The 18,594-nt window shown below is 36.4% G+C and overlaps 1 protein-coding gene and 1 pseudogene across 1 annotated transcript; both read left to right on the top strand.

The window, feature by feature from the left end:
- The first annotated feature begins 12,143 nt into the window (after positions 1-12,143).
- Positions 12,144-13,083, top strand: LOC116889953 (olfactory receptor 6C3-like). Its single transcript, XM_032890756.1, is given in 2 exon segments — positions 12,144-12,224; positions 12,226-13,083. Coding segments are annotated over 2 exon segments (939 nt in total).
- A 4,163-nt stretch (positions 13,084-17,246) lies between these two features.
- On the top strand, positions 17,247-18,142 carry LOC116889952 (annotated as a pseudogene).
- The last annotated feature ends 452 nt before the right edge of the window (positions 18,143-18,594 follow it).

Here is an 18,594-nt window from a genome sequence, read left to right as displayed (position 1 = left end):
GCATTTCCTTAAGGAAGTTATTTATGACCTTCTTCAAGTTCTCCTTCATCATGATAGTATGTGATTTTAAATCTTGATATTGCTTTTCTTATGTGTTAGGATATCCAGTGTTTGTTTTGGCGGGAGAAATGGACTCTGGTGATGTCAATTAGTCTTGGTTTCTGTTGCTTGGGTTCCTGTGCTTGCCTTTTACCATCAGATTGTCTTTGGTGTTAGCTTCTTTTGCTGTTTCTGATGGTGGCTTGACCCTTCTGTGGGCCTGTGTGTCAGCAGTCCTGAAGGTGTGCTTATGGAAGACTGGTTCAGGGAGAAGCTTCATCCCTGGTTAGAATGGTCTTGAAACTTTAAAGTTCAACTAAGGTTTACCTCAGTCTGAAACACTTGAGTACTACAGAGAGCTACTTCAGTAGAGTTTTGATTTGCTAGATATGTGAGAGATTGCAGTCTTGAGGAAAATAAGTTTCTGATTTTGGGACACAATTATGAAGTTATTCTCTTAAATCCCAAATTAGTTTCTATGCATAACTTTGCACATGTCTACATCACCTTTAATTTAAATTGTCATATTTCCAGAACAAGTTTTATATTAAGAAAATAGATCAGTGCTAATATAGTGGGGAGAATTATTAAAAGAACACTTCTGGCTAGTTTTATATCAACTTGACACAAGTTAGTCATTTGGGAAAAATAGAATATCAAGTAAGAAATTGCCCCCACTAGTTTGGTCTGTAGGCATTTGTGAGGGGCATTGTTTTGATTAATGATTTCTGTGAAAGTACCCAGCCTATTGTGGATGGGGACACCACTGGGCAAGTAGTTCTGGATGCTATAAGATCTTCTTAGTACCTCTTGGTGCCTTTTCCAAAATTGATCACAAAATAGGCCTCAAAAGATACAAGAAGTTTAAAATAATCCGATGAATTTTATGAGATCAACATAAACTAAGGCTGGTCTTCAATAATAAGAAAGAAAAACAGAAAATCCATTCATGTAGAAGTTGAAAAATGCCTACTTATTTGTAACATGGTCAAAGAAAAAATAAAGAAAGAAATAAAATACTTTTTAGAATTTAATGAAAATGAAAGCACAAAATACCCAAACTTATGAGACATAAAGCATTGCGAAGAGGAAAACTCATAGCTGAGTGCCTCCAAAATGAAAATGGAGAGAGCATATACTAGCAGCTTGACAGTGCACCTAAAAGCTCTAGAACAAAAGGAAGCAAATTCACCCAGGAGGAGTAGAAGACAGGAAATAATCAAACTCTTGGCTGAAATCAACCAAGTAGAAACAAAATAATTATACAAAGAATCAACAAAACAAGGAGATGGTTCTTGGAGAAAATCAACAAGACAGATAAACCCTTAGCCAGACTCACCAGAAGACACAGAGATAATATCAAAATTAACAAAATCAGAAATGAAAATGGAGAAATAACAACAAAATTTGGGGAAATTATAGAAAAAAATCTTCATCAGATCCTACTACATAAGCTTACATTCAACAAAACTGGAAAATATGGGTGAAATGGGCAAATTTCTAGACAGATACCAGGTACCAAAGTTAAATCAGGATCAGATAAACCATCAAAACAATCCCATAACTCCTACAGAAATAGAAGCAGTTATTAAAAGTCTCCCAACAAAAAAGGCCCATGACCAGTTTGGATTACTGGAGAATTCTATTAGATCATCATAGAAGACCTAACACCAATACTGTCCAAACTATACCACAAAGTAGAAATAGAAGGAACACTACTAAATTCCTTCTATGAAGCCATAATCATGCTTATACCTAAAGCACACAAAGACCTCAAAAAAGAAGCAAGTCTTCAGACAAATTTACCTTATGAATATCAATGCAAGAATACTCAATTAAATTCTCATAAAATGAATCCAAGAACACATCAAAATAACCATCCATCATGATAAAGCAGGTTTTTTCCCAGGGATGGTTCAATATATAGAAATCTATCAATGTAATCCACTATATTAACAAACTAAAATAATAATTATAATAAAAGATGATCATCATTAGATGCTGAAAGAGCATTTGACAAAATTCAACACCCCTTCATCTTAAATATCTTGGAAAGATCAGGAATTAAAGGCCCATACATAAACATAGTAAAAGCCATATACTGCAAACCAGTAGCTAACATTAAACTAAATGGAGAAAAACTTGAAGCAATCTCACTAAAATCAGGGACTAGACAAGGCTACCCACTCTCTATTTATTAAATATAGTACTTGAAGTTCTAGCCAGAGCAATCAGACAACAAAAAGAGGTTATTTGCTGAAGAAATGACCATATACTTAATGGACCCCAAAAGTTACAACTACTGAGACAACTACTAAGTTTGATAAACAAATTTAGCAAGGTTACTGGGTGTAAAATTAACTGAAACAAATCAGTAGCTTTCCTCTACTCAAAGAATAAACAGGCTGAGAAAGAAATTAGGGAAATGACACCCTTCACAATAGTCCCAAATAACATAAAATACCTTGGCATGACTCTAACCAAGCATGTGAAAGATTTGTATGACAAGAACTTCAAGTCTCTGAAAAAGGAAATTAAAGAATATCTCAGAAGTTGGAAAGATCTTTTATGCTCATTGATTGGGAGGATTAATATAGTATAAAAGGCAATTTTTGTCAAAAGCCATCTACAGATTTCATGCAATCCCCACTAAAATTCCAACTCAATTCATGATAGAGATATAAAGAGCAATTTTCAAATGTATTTGGAATAAAAAAAAAGCAGGATAGCAAAAAATATCATCAACAAAAAAGAACTTCTAGGGGAATCACCATTCCTGACATCAAGTTGTGTTACAGAAAAATAGTGATAAAAACTGTAAGGTATTTGTACAGAGACAGGAATGTACATCAATGCAATAGAATTGAAGACTCAGATATGAACCCACAGAGATATGATCACTTAATTTTTTGAGAAAGGTGCTAAAACTATCCAGTGAAGAAAGGTAGCATTTCCACCCAATGGTGCTGATTCAACTGGAGGTCAGCATGTAGAAGAATATGAATCAATCCACTCTTATCACCCAGTACAAAGCTCAACAACAAGTAGATCAAGGACCTCCACCTCAAAACAGATATACTCAAACTTATAGAAGAAAAAGTGGGAAATTCCTCAAATACATGGACAGTGGAGAAAATTTCCTGAAAAGAACACCAGTGGCTTGTGATCTAAGATCAAGAATATACAATCATGAGAATTTCATAAAATTGCAAAGATGTTGCAAGGCATATGACACTGTCATTAAGACAAAATGGCAATGAACAGATTGGGAAAACATCTTTACCAATCCTACAACTGATAGAGGGCTAATATCCAAAATATGCAAAGACCTCAAGAAGTTAGACTTCAGAGAATCAAATAACCCCATTAAAACTGGAATACAGAGCTAAAGAAAGAATTCTCAACTGAGGAATATCCAGTAGCTGAGAAGTACCTAAAGAAATGTTCAACATCCTTAGTCATCAGAGAAATGCTAATCAAAACAACTCTGAGATTTCACCTCACACCAGTCTTAATGCCTATGATCAAAAACTAAGGTGACAGCAGATGTTGGCAAGGTTGTAGAGAAAGAAGACCACTCCTCCACTGTTGGTGGAATTGTAAGCTGATACCACCACTCTGCAAATCAGTCTGGTGGTTCCTCAGAAAATTGAATGTAGTACTACCTAAGGGCCCAGCTATACCACTTCTTGGCATATACCCAAATGATGTTCCAATATAAAACAACGACACATGCTTCCCTATGTTCATAGCAGCCTTATTTATAATAGCCAGAAGCTGGAAAGAATCCAGATGTCCCTCAACAGGGAAATGGATACACAAAATGTGGTGCATCTACACAATAGAGTACTATTCAGCTATCAAAAACAATGACTTCATGAAATCCAATGGCAAATGGATTGAAGTAGAAAACATACTGAGTTAGGTAAGCCTGTCACAGAAAAACACAATATATGCAATCAGTTGTAATTGAATATTAGCCCCAAAGCTCGAATTATCCCAATATACAATCCAGAAACCACATGAAGCTCAAAAAGGATGACCAAAGTGCAGATGCTTCAGTCCTTCTTAAAAGTGGGAACAAAAATATTCATAGGAGGAAATATAGAGACAAAATTTGGAGCAGAGACTGAAGGAATAGCTGCTCCATCTGGGGATCCAGCCTATAAACATACTGCCACCAAACCCAGGCAATATTGCTGATGCCAAGAAGTACATGCTGACAGAAGCACAATCTATCTCCAGCGAGTCCCAGCCAGAGTATGAAAAGTACAGAGTTGAATGATAGCAGCAAACCATTGAACTGAGAACAGGGTCTCCACTGGAGAAGTTAGAAAAAGGATTGATGGAACTGAAGTGATTTGTAACCCCTGAGAACAGCAATACCAACCAAGCAGAATTCCCAAGGACTAAACGACTACCCAAAGACTACACATGGACAGACCTATGATTCTAGCTGCCTATGTAACCAAGAATGGCCTTCTTGGGCACCATTAGGAGGAGAAGCTCTTGTTCCTGCCAAGGCTGAACCTCCCAGTGTAGGGGAATGTCAGGGCTGGGAGTTAGGAATGGGTGAGTGGTTGAAGAGGGGTTACACTCTAATAGAAGAAGGGGGAGGAGTTTAGAATAGGGGGTTTATGGATGGGAAACCTAGAAAGGAAATAACATTTTAAATGTAAATCAAAAAATCCAAAAAAGGAAAGATATTTCTATATAAGAGAAGAAAATTAAAATCAGTCCATTGAATAAAACAAAAAGAAAGAAGGCTGACTAATTCGTGAGTAGTAATCTAGTAAGCTACACCCGTACATGTCCTTTATATCAATTCCTGCCTCCACTTCCTGCCCTGACTTCCTTAAATTATAGACTACAATATAAAGAAATAAGATGAAATAAATCCTTTCCTGCCTCCTCAAATAGATTTTGTCAAATCAGAGAATAAAGTATCAGTTTTGTGGGAATTAAAGTTGTGTATTAAATGGTTCCAGTCAGAGGGAGTAAAGGTGTGCACTAAAAGGTTGTCAGTGACAAGTCAGTTCACACAGACCTAGAAGGCCTTTGGATGTGGTCAGAGCAGCCATGTGGCTGGATAGAAATTCCTCTACAAAACACATTTTTATTAATACTGTGAAGACATTTCTCAAGGGGATTATGTGGTAGGGATGGCTCATCCCCAATATTGGCTACAATGTTCATAGATAAATATATATGGGATAGAATTGAAAGGGAGAAAACTATCTAGGGCAATAGTATTTCTCTCAATTCACTAGGACACCATGATTTAAAATTCCTCCATGGTACCATGTGGTCCCATCACTAATGTAACCTGTTGGAGGGAAATGAAGTATCTATCAAAAATTTGTACTTACATTGTACCAATAGTTGTCACATGTGTGTAAAAAGTCAGAAGCACTGCAGCATCATAAACAGTGAGGTGAATTAGTAATGACCAATATAAAACAGTAAGAAATAAATAATGCCAGTCATTAGCTTTAATGTCTACCACATGATGTGTTGCTCTATAAAAAAAAAATAACAGAGTGAATATGGTGGAGAACATAATTTACAGGTGTTATAATGTTTGTTAAGTAGTAGGAGAGACTGAAGTCAGGATGGCATAGGTTAACTCTTTGTAGTTTAAATAAGGTAAAACCTATATAAAAAATTATATATTCTGATCAGTCGTTAGAACAATGAGAAATGTTTTACTTTGAGATTTAGAAAGTACTTTAAATGTTCTTTTCTACACTCAGAAAACATCATGTTGTAAATGTGTTTCTCCATGGTCTTTTAAAATGAACCCTATTAAAAATAAAGGTAATTATAACAGGAAAGAGGCTTGATATTTTCTTTCTTTTTTTTATTAACTTGAGTATTTCTCATATACATTTTGAGTGTTATTCCCTTTCCCGATTTACTTCAACGGGGGTTGATACATAATTCTGCTTAGTTTTCCAGGTTTTACTTGGTCTCAAAATCTTCCTGCTTCATAATTCTTTCTTCATGCTTGGTTCACAGATGTGCACCACCACGTCCAATCCTACACATATTTTCTTTTTTTTTTTTTTTTTTTTTACATTTTGACTTTTCGTGTTTTTTTCCCTTTCCCGGGGCCAACATCCCCCTAACCCCTCCCCCTCCCCTTCTTTATGGGTGTTCCCCTCCCCATCTTCCCCCCATTGCTGCCTTCCCCCCAACAATCACGTTCACTGGGGGTTCAGTCTTAGCAGGACCAAGGGCTTCCCCTTCCACTGGTGATCTTACTAGGGTATTCATTGCTACCTATGAGGTCAGAGTCCAGGGTCAGTCCATGTATAGTCTTTAGGTAGTGGCTTAGTCCCTGGAAGCTCTGGTTCCTTGGCATTGATGTTCAAATGGCGTCTCGAGCCCCTTTTAGCTCTTCTAGTTCTTTCTCTGATTCCTTCAACGGGGGTCCTATTCTCAGTTCAGTGGTTTGCTGCTGGCATTCGCCTCTGTATTTGCTGTATTCTGGCTGTGTCTCTCAGGAGCGATCTACATCCGGCTCCTGTCGGTCTGCACTTCTTTGCTTCATCCATCTTGTCTAATTGGGTGGGTGTATATGTATGGGCCACATGTGGGGCAGGCTCTGAATGGGTGTTCCATCAGTCTCTGTTTTAATCTTTGCCCCTCTCTTCCCTGCAAAGGGTATTCTTGTTCCCCTTTTAAAGAAGGAGTGAAGCATTCACATTTTGATCATCCGTCTTGAGTTTCATTTGTTCTAGGCATCTAGGGTAATTCAAGCATTTGGGCTAATAGCCACTGATCAATGAGTGCATACCATGTATGTCTTTCTGTGATTGTGTTAGCTCACTCAGGATGATATTTTCCAGTTCCAAACATTTGCCTACGAATTTCATAAAGTCATTGTTTTTGATAGCTGAGTAATATTCCATTGTGTAGCTGTACCACATTTTCTGTATCCATTCCTCTGTTGAAGGGCACCTGGGTTCTTTCCAGCTTCTGGCTATTATAAATAAGGCTGCGATGAACTTAGTGGAGCACGTGTCTTTTTTACATGTTGGGGCATCTTTTGGGTATATGCCCAAGAAAGGTATAGGTGGATCCTCAGGCAGTTCGATGTCCAATTTTCTGAGGAATCTCAAGACTGATTTCCAGAATGGTTTTACCAGTCTGCAACCCCACCAACAATGGAGGAATGTTCCCCTTGAAGAATTGGATTGGTATTTTGATGGGGATTGCATTGAATCTGTAGATCGCTTTTGGAAAAATGGCCATTTTTACTATATTAATCCTGCCAATCCATGAGCATGGGAGATCTTTCCACCTTCTGAGGTCTTCTTCAATTTCTTTCTTCAGTGTCTTGAAGTTCTTATTGTACAAATCTTTTACTTGCTTTGATAAAGTCACACTGAGGTACTTTATATTATTTGGGTCTATTATGAAGGGTGCCGTTTCCTTAATTTCTTTCTTGTCTTGTTTCTCTTTTGTGTAGAGGAAGGCTACTGATGTATTTGAGTTAATTTTATACACAGCCACTTTGCTGAAGTTGTTTATCAGCTTTAGTAGTTCTCTGGTGGAACTTTTGGGATCACTTATATATACTATCATATCATCTGCAAATAGTGATATTTTGACATCTTCTTTTCCGATCTGTATCCCCTTGACCTCCTTTTGTTGTCTGATTGCTCTGGCTCGAACTTCAAGAACTATATTGAATAAGTAGGGAGAGAGTGGGCAGCCTTGTCTAGTCCCTGATTTTAGTGGTTTCTCTCCATTTAGTTTAATGTTAGCAACTGCTTTGCTGTATAAGGCTTTTACTATGTTTAGGTATGGGCCTTGAATTCCTATTCTTTCCAGGACATTTATCATGAAGGGGTGTTGAATTTTGTCAAATGCTTTTCAGCATCTAATGAAATGATCATGTGGTTTTGTTCTTTCAGTTTGTTTATATAATGGATCACGTTGACGGTTTTCCATATATTAAACCATCCCTGCATGCCTGGGATGATGCCTACTTGATCATGGTGGATGATTGTTTTGATGTGCTCTTGGATTCGGTTTGCCAGAATTTTATTGAGTATTTTTGCGTCGATATTCATAAGGGAAATTGGTCTGAAGTTCTCTTTCTTTGTTGGGTCTTTGTGTGGTTTAGGTATAAGAGTACTTGTGGCTTCACAGAAGGAGTTCTGTAGTGCTCCATCTGTTTCAATTTTGTGGAATAGTTTGGATAATATTGGTATGAGGTCTTCTATGAAGGTCTGATAGAATTCTGCACTAAACCCATCTGGACCTGGGCTCTTTTTGGTTGGGAGACCTTTAATGACTGCTTCTATTTCCTTAGGAGTTATGGGGTTGTTTAACTGGTTTATCTGTTCCTGATTTAACTTCGGTACCTGGGATCTGTCTAGGAAATTGTCCATTTCCTGCAGATTTTCAAGTTTTGTTGAATATAGGCTTTTATAGTAAGATCTGATGATTTTTTGAATTTCCTCTGAATGTGTAGTTATGTCTCCCTTTTCATTTCTGATTTTGTTAATTTGGACACACTCTCTGTGTCCTCTTGTTAGTCTGGTAAGGGTTTATCTATCTTGTTGATTTTCTCAAAGAACCAACTTTTGGTTCGGTTGATTCTTTCTACGGTCCTTTTTGTTTCTACTTGGTAGATATCAGCTCTGAGTTTGATTATTTCCTGCCTTCTACTCCTCCTGGGTGTATTTGATTCTTTTTGTTCTAGAGCTTTTAGGTGTGCTGTCAAGCTGCTGACATATGCTCTTTCCTGTTTCTTTCTGCAGGCACTCAGGGCTATGAGTTTTCCTCTTAGCACAGCTTTCATTGTGTCCCATAAGTTTAGGTATGTTGTTCCTTCATTTCATTAAATTCTAAAAAGTTTTTTTAATTTCTTTCATTATTTCTTCCTTGACCAGGTTATCATTGAGTAGAGCATTGTTCAATTTCCACGTATATGTGGGCATTCTTCCCTTATTGTTATTGAAGACCAGTTTTAGGCCGTGGTGGTCCGATAGCACGCATGGGATTATTTCTATCTTTCTGTACCTGTTGAGGCCTGTTTTTTGACCAATTATATGGTCAATTTTGGAGAAAGTACCATGAGGAGTTGAGAAGAAGGTATATCCTTTTGCTTTAGGATAGAATGTTCTATAAATATCCGTTAAGTCCATTTGGCTCATGACTTCTCTTAGTCTGTCTACGTCTCTGTTTAATTTCTGTTTCCATGATATGTCCATTGATGAGAGTGGGGTGTTGAAATCTCCTACTATTATTGTGTGAGGTGCAATGTGTGTTTTGTGCTTTAGTAAGTTTTCTTTTCTGTATGTAGGTGCCCTTGTGTTTGGGGCATAGATATTTAGGATTGAGAGTTCATCTTGGTGGATTTTTCCTTTGATGAATATGAAGTGTCCTTCCTTATCTTTTTTGATGACTTTTAGTTGAAAATTGATTTTATTTGATATTAGAATGGCTACTCCAGCTTCCTTCTTCTGACCATTTGCTTGGAAAGTTGTTTTCCCGCCTTTCACTCTGAGGTAGTGTCTGTCTTTGTCTCTGAGGTGTGTTTCCTGTAGGCAGCAGAATGCAGGGTCCTCCTTGCATATCCAGTTTGTTAATCTATGTCTTTTTATTGGGGAGTTGAGGCCATTGATGTTGAGAGATATTAAGGAATAGTGATTATTGCTTCCTGTTATATTCATATTTGGATGTGTTATGTTTGTATGCTTTTCTTCTCTTTGTTTTGTTGACAAGATGATTAGTTTCTTGCTTCTTGTAGGGTATAGCTTGCCTCCTTATGTTGTGCTTTACCATTGATTATCCTTTGTAGTGCTGGATTTATAGAAAGATATTGTGTAAAGTTGGTTTTGTCATGGAATATCTTGTGAGTTATATTAATTGAGAGTTTTGCAGGTTACAGTAACCTGGGCTGGCATTTGTGTTCTCTTAGGGTCTGTATGACATCAGTCCAGGATCTTCTGGCTTTCATAGTTTCTGGCTTAAAAGTCTGGTGTGATTCTGATAGGTCTGCCTTTATATGTTACTTGACCTTTTTCCTTATTGCTTTTTAATATTCTTTCTTTATTTTGTGCGTTTGGTGTTTTGACTATTATGTGACGGAGGTGTTTCTTTTCTGGTCCAATCTATATGGAGTTCTGTAGGCTTCTTGTATGCCTATGGGTATCTCTTTTTTTAGGTTAGGGAAGTTTTCTTCTATGATTTTGTTGAAGATATTTACTGGTCCTTTGAGCTGGGAGTCTTCACTCTCTTCTATACCTATTATCCTTAGGTTTGATCTTCTCATTGAGGCCTGAATTTCCTGTATGTTTTGGACCAGTAGCTTTTTCCGCTTTACATTATCTTTGACAGTTGGGTCAATGATTTCTATGGAATCTTCTGCTCCTGAGATTCTCTCTTCCATCTCTTGTATTCTGTTGGTGAAGCTTCTATCTACAGCTCCTTGTCTCTTCTTTTGGTTTTCTATATCCAGGGTAGTTTCCATGTGTTCTTTCTTGATTGCTTCTATTTCCATTTTTAATTTCTTCAACTGTTTGATTGTGTTTTCCTGGAATTCTTTCAGGGATTTTTGTGTCTCCTCTCTATTGGCTTCTACTTGTTTATTTATGTTTTCCTGGAATTCTTTCAGACATTTTTGCGATTCCTCTCTGTAGGCTTCTACTTGTTTATTAATGTTTTCCTGTGTTTCTCTAAGGGAGTTCTTCACGTCTTTCATGAAGTCCTCCAGCATCATGATCAAATATGATTTTGAAACTAGATCTTGCTTTTCTGGTGTGTTTGGATATTCCATGTTTGTTTTGATGGGAGAATTGGGCTCCGATGGTGCCATGTAGTCTTGATTTCTGTTGCTTGGGTTCCTGCGCTTGCCTCTCGCCATCAGATTATCTCTAGTGTTACTTTGTTCTGCTATTTCTGACAGTGGCTAGACTGTCCTATAAGCCTGTGTGTCAGGAGTGCTGTAGACCTGTTTTCCTGTTTTCTTTCAGCCAGTTATGGGGAGAGAGTGTTCTGCTTTCGGCCGTGTAGTTTTTCCTCTCTACAGTTCTTCAGCTGTTCCTGTGGGCCTGTGTCTTGAGTTCACCAGGCAGGTCACTTGCAGCAGAAAAGTTGGTCTTACCTGTGTTCCCGAGGTTCTCTGTGGCGGTAGCAACCAGGAAGATCTGCACCGCCGTTTCCGGGAGCTTCAGTGCACCAGGGTTCTAGATGGCGTTTGGTGTTTTCCTCTGGTGTCTGAGATGTGTGCAGAGTGCAGTCTCTTCTGGTTTCCCAGGTGTGTCTGCCTCTCTGAAGGCTTAGCTCTCCCTCCCACGGGATTTGGGTGCAGAGAACTGTTTATTCGGTCTGTTCCTTCAGGTTCCGGCGGAGTCTCAGGCGCAGGGGTCCTGCCGCTCCTGGGCCCTCCCCCACGGGAACCCAGAGGCCTTATACAGTTTCCTCTTGGGCAGGGGATGTGGGCAGGGGTGGGCAGTGTTGGTGGTCTCTTCTGCTCTGCAGCCTCAGGAGTGCCCACCTGACCAGGCAGTGAGGTCTCTCTCCCACGGGGTCTGGGAGCAGAGAGCTGCTGTGGGCCAGGGGGGGCTTGATATTTTCTGTAGTTTAATTATAAAAGTTTGGGAATGGTGTTAGATTTTAAATTAACATAATATAACAGCATAATTTAACAAAAAATAAATATCAAAAAGGACTTGATATAAAAATTACACATACAGTTTAAATTTATTGCAAGAATAAATTATTTGAGGGTGTATAGCAGTTCTGACTAAACATAGATATTTCATGTAAAATTATTGAAGGTGCTTAAAGAAAATCATAAATATTTGTTTTAAATTTAGAATATTATATATACACAGTATATACATTTTTGTATGTATACATAATTACATAAATTATGTATTTTATATTTAAATTATATAAATAAGTATATTATTGTTAATTGTATGTTTCTAGGAGGAATGAAGGGACTTGGTAAAAATCTTATAGGAAATTCCTATCACCTTATTGCAAGTAGTAATAGTAATAATTAACTTTTCAATTCTTCTGTATTAAGTTTATATTTTGATTTCTTTTGTATCAATAGATTGTGCTAACAATAACCCAGTATGAAAAACCATTCTGTGATTACTGAGTTTGTGCTCCTGGGCATATCAGACAACCCAGAGGTTCAGCTTGTTTTTTTTATCTTTTTTATTCATTGCTTACATATTAAGTGTCACTGGAAACCTAAGCATCATCACTCTCACCTTGTTAGACTCCCAGTTAAAGTCTCCTATGTATTTCTTCCTCCAGAATTTTTCCTTCTTAGAAATTATATTCACCAGTGTTTCCATCCCTAGATTTTGGGAGTCAATAATCACTAAAGTCAAAGCCATTTCCTATAACACCTGTTTGGCTCAGTTATATTTCTTTATCTCCGTGGGAGTGTCTGAGTTCTTTCTTCTAACCGCTATGTCTTATGATCACTGTGTTGCCATCTGCAATCCACTGCACTACACTGTCATCATGAATCATAAAGTCTGCACCCTTCTTGTTCTCATCTCATGGATGGCAGGATTCCTGACCATCTTCCCACCACTAATGTTGGTCCTCAAGTTGGTCTTCTGTGCTTCTATTGTCATTGATCACTTCTCCTGTGACTACTTCCCTATTTTACAGTTCTCATGCTCTGACACAAGGAGTTTAGAGATGATTGGTTTTTATTTTGCATTTGTCACTCTGTTGTTTACACTGGCTTTAGTGATCTTGTCATACATCTGCATCATCAGCATCATTCTGAGGTTCCCATCTGCCAGTCAGAGGACAAAGGCTTTCTCTACTTGTTCCTCTCACATGATTGTCATCTCCATCTCTTATGGAAGCTGCATTTTCATGTATATCAAACCTTCTGCAAATGAAAGAGCGTCACTGACCAAAGGGGTGGCTGTTCTCAATACTTCAATTACTCCCGTGCTGAACCCGTTTATTTACACCTTGAGAAATCAACAAGTAAAACAAGTCTTCAAGGATTTAATTCATAAAGTAGTACTTTATAGAAGCAAATGAGGGTACATATTAAGAGGAAAAATATTGTAATGGAATAAGACAAAATGAAGTTTATTGTATTCTCCCATCCTGTCCATATTTCTCAGCTGTCTATGCTGCTGAGCACTTTGGTCCTTGGCTTACTATAAATGTGAAATATATGACAGCATGATTTCCTTTAGACTCATGCATGCTAAATGAAAGCAATGATTTACAATTCTGGTATTTGCTTGCTCCTTTCCTGGTTTGCTTGTTTGTTAGGTTCATTTTTGAGATAACAGTCTGGTGCATAGCCCCAAATGGTCAGACACAACTATTATTCTTGGATTCTTCAGAGCAACTAGAATTTACAAGCCTGAGAATCAGATTGTGGAATATAATATAGTAAGACTTTATGAAATAAATATTTTAAAGACATCTCTCTGATATTTACATTTACATAGTGTATTTATTTTTCTACTTAGAAACAATTTGAAATTGATGATATTCCCTATTTTTAGTTATTATATAAGTATATATATTGAAACCAATGTTTTATTCTTTCTGTGTTGATCTGTGTTTGGCTATAAAATATATTATAGGGTTAGTCATAATTGTTCTGACCAGAACTAGAAATCTAAGAAGAATTTCATCCACAGTACCAGTGTTTTTATAAAGATCTTATTCTATGTCATGCCTTTCCTCAGTTATTTTATTCTGTTTGTATAAGGGACACACACACACACACACACACACACAGACACACACACACACACATATATATATATATATCTCATAAATATGGATAAATGTATGCTCATAAAGTTTGAATAACAAGACATGTAAATCAATGATTATATTTTATCCTGGGGTTAAAGGAAGATATAACATAATTTTCAGAGTAATAATACACATTATCATGGTTTAATTTTAAAATGAAACAAAAGTTAATGTTTTTTTTCTTTTCATGTTTCATAGTATTTAACAAGGCTTTGAACTATTTTTTTTCAGCAACTACCTTTATTGAATGTGTTATATATAATTATGTTCTCTTAAAGGTCTCTCATATATGTTTGGTCTCCTAAATAACAATCAATAAAAACAAGGGACTCATAAACTGTCATTCCTATGGAGTAACAGATTGATCTCCTATGGAGAAAAATACTGTCTTAACGGAAGGAAATGTAAAAGGAATGGAGATGCTGGTTTTAGTACTTTATAGCGGTTTCCCAAGTCAAAACTATAGTTGAACCTTGGGTATTAATTCAGATTATGGATTTTTACTCTCTCTATCTCCAAGAACATTGGTAAGCACACTCATACTTGGAGTTATATGCTTTTTATTTACGTCCTAATCTCCTGACCACACTCTCTGAGGTTTTTAGCTCTAATTTTAGTACAAACATATATTATGTCTATATCTATATTCTTTGTATTTTTTTATATTGCCTTTATGACAATTTCGGTGATTTAGACTAGTCCCTTGAGCAGGCTGCAGAGAGAGCAGTTAAAATATATGTAAAATATGTCAAACAATTTAATAGACCTTTTTTGATAATTTTCTTTTTTTTCTTTTTTGCTAATTTTCTTTAGTCAAATAAATATGTCTAACTCAATAAATTGAGAAAACCAATACAGAAATATTTGTAATAATAGATAAGTAGTTCAGCAAACTGAGAATAGATAATTTTTTAGAAATATTGATTTCTCTTAGTTGTATAACTGTTGTAACTCATTATTCCAAGCATTCTGAATGTTAGTAAAACTGTGAAAACTGGAGATGTATAAAACATACAAAAGGGAGTGGAAGATTTGAACTTTGACAAAAGCTCATCTGATAGATCAACATGTAATCAAACTATATTACCTAGGACGTCATTTTTAAGCTTGATATAGTTGGTTTAAAGAACATATATATATATATAGTGCTATTATATCAGAATGTTCCTTTCTGTTAATTAAAAATCAGGACTTATTATTTTCTGTTTCTGCTTCATTGAATTATAGGTTATATAGGACTGTTTATAAGGGTTATCAAAGATTGTATTCATAATGGTTAGGTGTATGAGGAATGCTAGCTGTGTGAATTAATGCGTACAATGGAGTTTCTCTGAATAATAATACTTCATTTGTTAATAACCATAGTTTTCAAAGTGCAAATGAGCTGAAAAGTTTCAGTTCGGCTGGATCCCAGCAGCAGATACAATGATTCAGTTCTGTAAATATCTTACTTTCTTTTGCTTCTGGAAGCATGGCCTCAGGTGTGGTTTTCTCTTATGGTGCCATCAACAGGATGGTGCTCAAGTTGTCAACGCAGAGGAGGTGAGAAAGTACCAGAGGTAGTGCTTTCTGCCTGAGTATCAGAAAGGAGGACATGGTGACCTAACTACGTTTTCGGGGACAAACAGTTGATGATCCTAAACTTGCTTCAGAAGATGCTGCTGTACCAGGGCATACAATGTTTAAGAAGAAAATGACCTATACCAGCTCCAAAAAATGGCTTCATGAAGAAACTTACAGGAATCAAGCACAAGCATGAATTACAAGGAAAATAGGAGAAGGCACACCATTTCAGTGAAACTAGACAACTTCTCATCTTCTCAGAGAGCAAATGTTTTAGTTTTCTCCAGCCTCTTGCCTGAAGTACATAGGAATCTCCTAATTCTTTATGTGTTTTGCAGGCTACCATCTTTTTGGCAGAGTTGCTGAGGAGATACAAGCAGATGAAGGATAATCATTTTACCCCAATTGACAGATGTCTCTTCTACACCCTCGACTGTCCACCTCTGTCCAACAACTACATTTGGTCCTTTATCAACCTTTATTTAAAACAAACCAAAATACCCTCAGGTACCTATTTTGTGAGGGCATAGGAGTGGGCTGTATCTTTCTAAGGACTCCCCTCCTCACCTTCGGCTTGCATTCCCTCCCATACTGCCAGCTTCTCAGTTCAATTACTGTTGAACTCTACTTGTCCAGTTCTGTGTAGAAATTGCCCTTCCCTGCACCAACTAGTTGACCTCCTTTTCCTTAACAAATAATGGAAATTAAGGGACATTTGACTTAAAAAAATACAGTAAAAAATTAACTATTTTTTAAAACATTTGTACTAACTAGGAAAATAATGCTTTAAAAAACCACAGATGCTATGAATAACCCTCAGAAAGTTGAGAATAATCCCAACTGAAATTAAATAGGAAATAATTAGTACTGTTAGTTATTCTTGGAGTCTGAGAGCCACACATTTATGGAAAACAATTATTTACTTAATAAAATAATTAAAATATATTTCTTGTAATCACATCTCCATGTTAAGCAGAGAAACTTTAAGGACATTAAGCCATCTGTACCCTATCACAAGTCTCTTTAATGACTGTTTGTGCTTTTTTTTTCTAGGTCTATCTGATGGCAAAGCATGTATATTTTTTTTGAAATTAAAGTTATCCTCTAACATTCTTAATAGCAAATAAACAGCATTTCAATATAATAATTTTGCCATTTCCTTTTCACCTCTGTTTAATTATAGAAGCTAGTTAATGAATTGAAAGTATGAGGTTTTGAATAAATATTTGCCATAAACCTTTATAGTAATGATTGCTACCATTTGTTAATTTGTTATTTAATGGGATGTACTGATCTCTATCTTTCTTTGATTTATTTATATTAATACTTGCGTTAGTATTCACAATTAAATACCCTCATTACTGAAATCAATAATATATGATTAATATTTTTCTAGAAAAGTTATGTAAAATAATTGTGGAAATAGTAAAAAAAAATCAATAAAATCTTCTAAACACTCAGTGGCCTCTCATGAGGAGTTTTTGTTTTATCTAGCTCAATAGAAATCAACACTAAAGAATTCTTTTGTCATGACCCAGATCCTGCAATGCTTGAATACTGATGAGCGTGTTTCAATGTAATTATGAGGGAGGGGAAGGAAACGGAATGCGGGCTTATGAACAGGAAACCAGGATGGGGAAATAACCTTTGAAATGAAAGTAAAGAAATATATCTAATAAAAATAATAGTTCATATCTACTTGTTATGAAGTATAGAAAATATTTTAAAACTATTTGTCAAAATGATATTAATCATGAACCATATCTTTCAAATCATCTAAAATATTTCTTTTTTACACAAAATATCTTTAAAAGAGGAAGTAGAAGAGGATGCAGCATCAGGAAGGGGAAAAGAGGGAGAATATGAGTCACACAGAGATTACAGAATCTACCCTCAGGCCTTTCAGATCACCCTGAATTTTAGATTTATTTTCCTCATTTTATTAATCACATATATATTAAGTGTCACTGGAGACCTGACTATCATCGCTTTGACCTTCTTAGACTCGCATCTACAAACATCAATGTATTTCTTCCTCTGGAATTTTGTTTTCTTGAAAGTCTCATTTACAATTGTATATATCCCTAGATTTCTGGGGTGTATTGTCACTGTGATGCCCAGCTCTTTTTCTTCATCTTCATGGGGGTGTGTGGATTTTACATTCTAACTGCCGTGTCCTTTGACCTCTATGTTGCCTTCTGTAAACACCTTCACTACACAACCATCATGAACAGGAAAATCTGCACCTTGTTTGTATTGTGTGTCTGGATTGGCGGTTTTCTGACTCTTTTCCCACCCCTTATGCTTTTGCCACCACAGAATTACTGTGCTTCTAATGTAACTGATCATTTTGCTGTGACTTTTTTCCCCTCTTGCAACTCTCTTTCTCAGATACATTGTTTATAGAAGTGACTGGTTTCTAAGTTGCTCTGTTTGCTTTGCTGTTCACTTTGGCATTGGTGATTTCATCTTACATGTACATTATCAGGATTATTTTAAGAATTCCATCTATCAGCCAGAGGAAAAAGGCTTTCTCCATCTGTTCCTCTCACATGATTGTCATCTCCCTCTCTTATGGAAGCTGCATATTCATGTATGACAATCGTTCTGCAAAAGAAAAGGCCTCATTGACCAAAGGTGTGAAAATTCTCAATACTTCCCCATGTTAAACCCCTTCATTTATACCCTAAGGAACCAGGAAGTAAAGCAAGCATTCAAAGGTGTAGTGTACAAACTAGTATTTTCTGTAAGCAAATGAAATTAAAAGCACTTTAAAAATAAAGAACTCTACTAAGATATAATGAATTTTGAAATTGTTAGTATATTCTCTGATATTTTCTTTGCGTCTTACATTGTAGTAACTTACATAGTTTCAGAATTTCTTCTCTTATCTTTACAATCATGTATATATTTATATTTCACTGTTTGGAAATCTTTAAAAATATTGACAGGATGGAAAAATCCAAAGCCAGATCAATTCCCAGTACTGAGAGGAAACTGAAGCAGAAAGTTACACCCCTAGCCTAGGAGCTCTTGGTAATTCTTAGATGACAGGAAGAAAGTTTGTTTCTTCCAGTGTATAAATCTGGATATATTGTTCACATTCTAATGGAAGGCCACACACCTAAGAATATTTGGGCAGCACAAATTGGCCTTGGTAGTCAAAAATAGACAAAGACATAGAGTTGATTGAGAAGGAAGGGGACACCT

The sequence above is a fragment of the Rattus rattus genome, chromosome 1 (genome assembly GCF_011064425.1).
Source record: "Rattus rattus isolate New Zealand chromosome 1, Rrattus_CSIRO_v1, whole genome shotgun sequence".
NCBI classification, from domain to species: Eukaryota; Metazoa; Chordata; class Mammalia; order Rodentia; family Muridae; genus Rattus; species Rattus rattus.
Note: the sequence above shows the minus strand (reverse complement) of the source record. Positions and strands in the feature narration are given on the sequence as shown.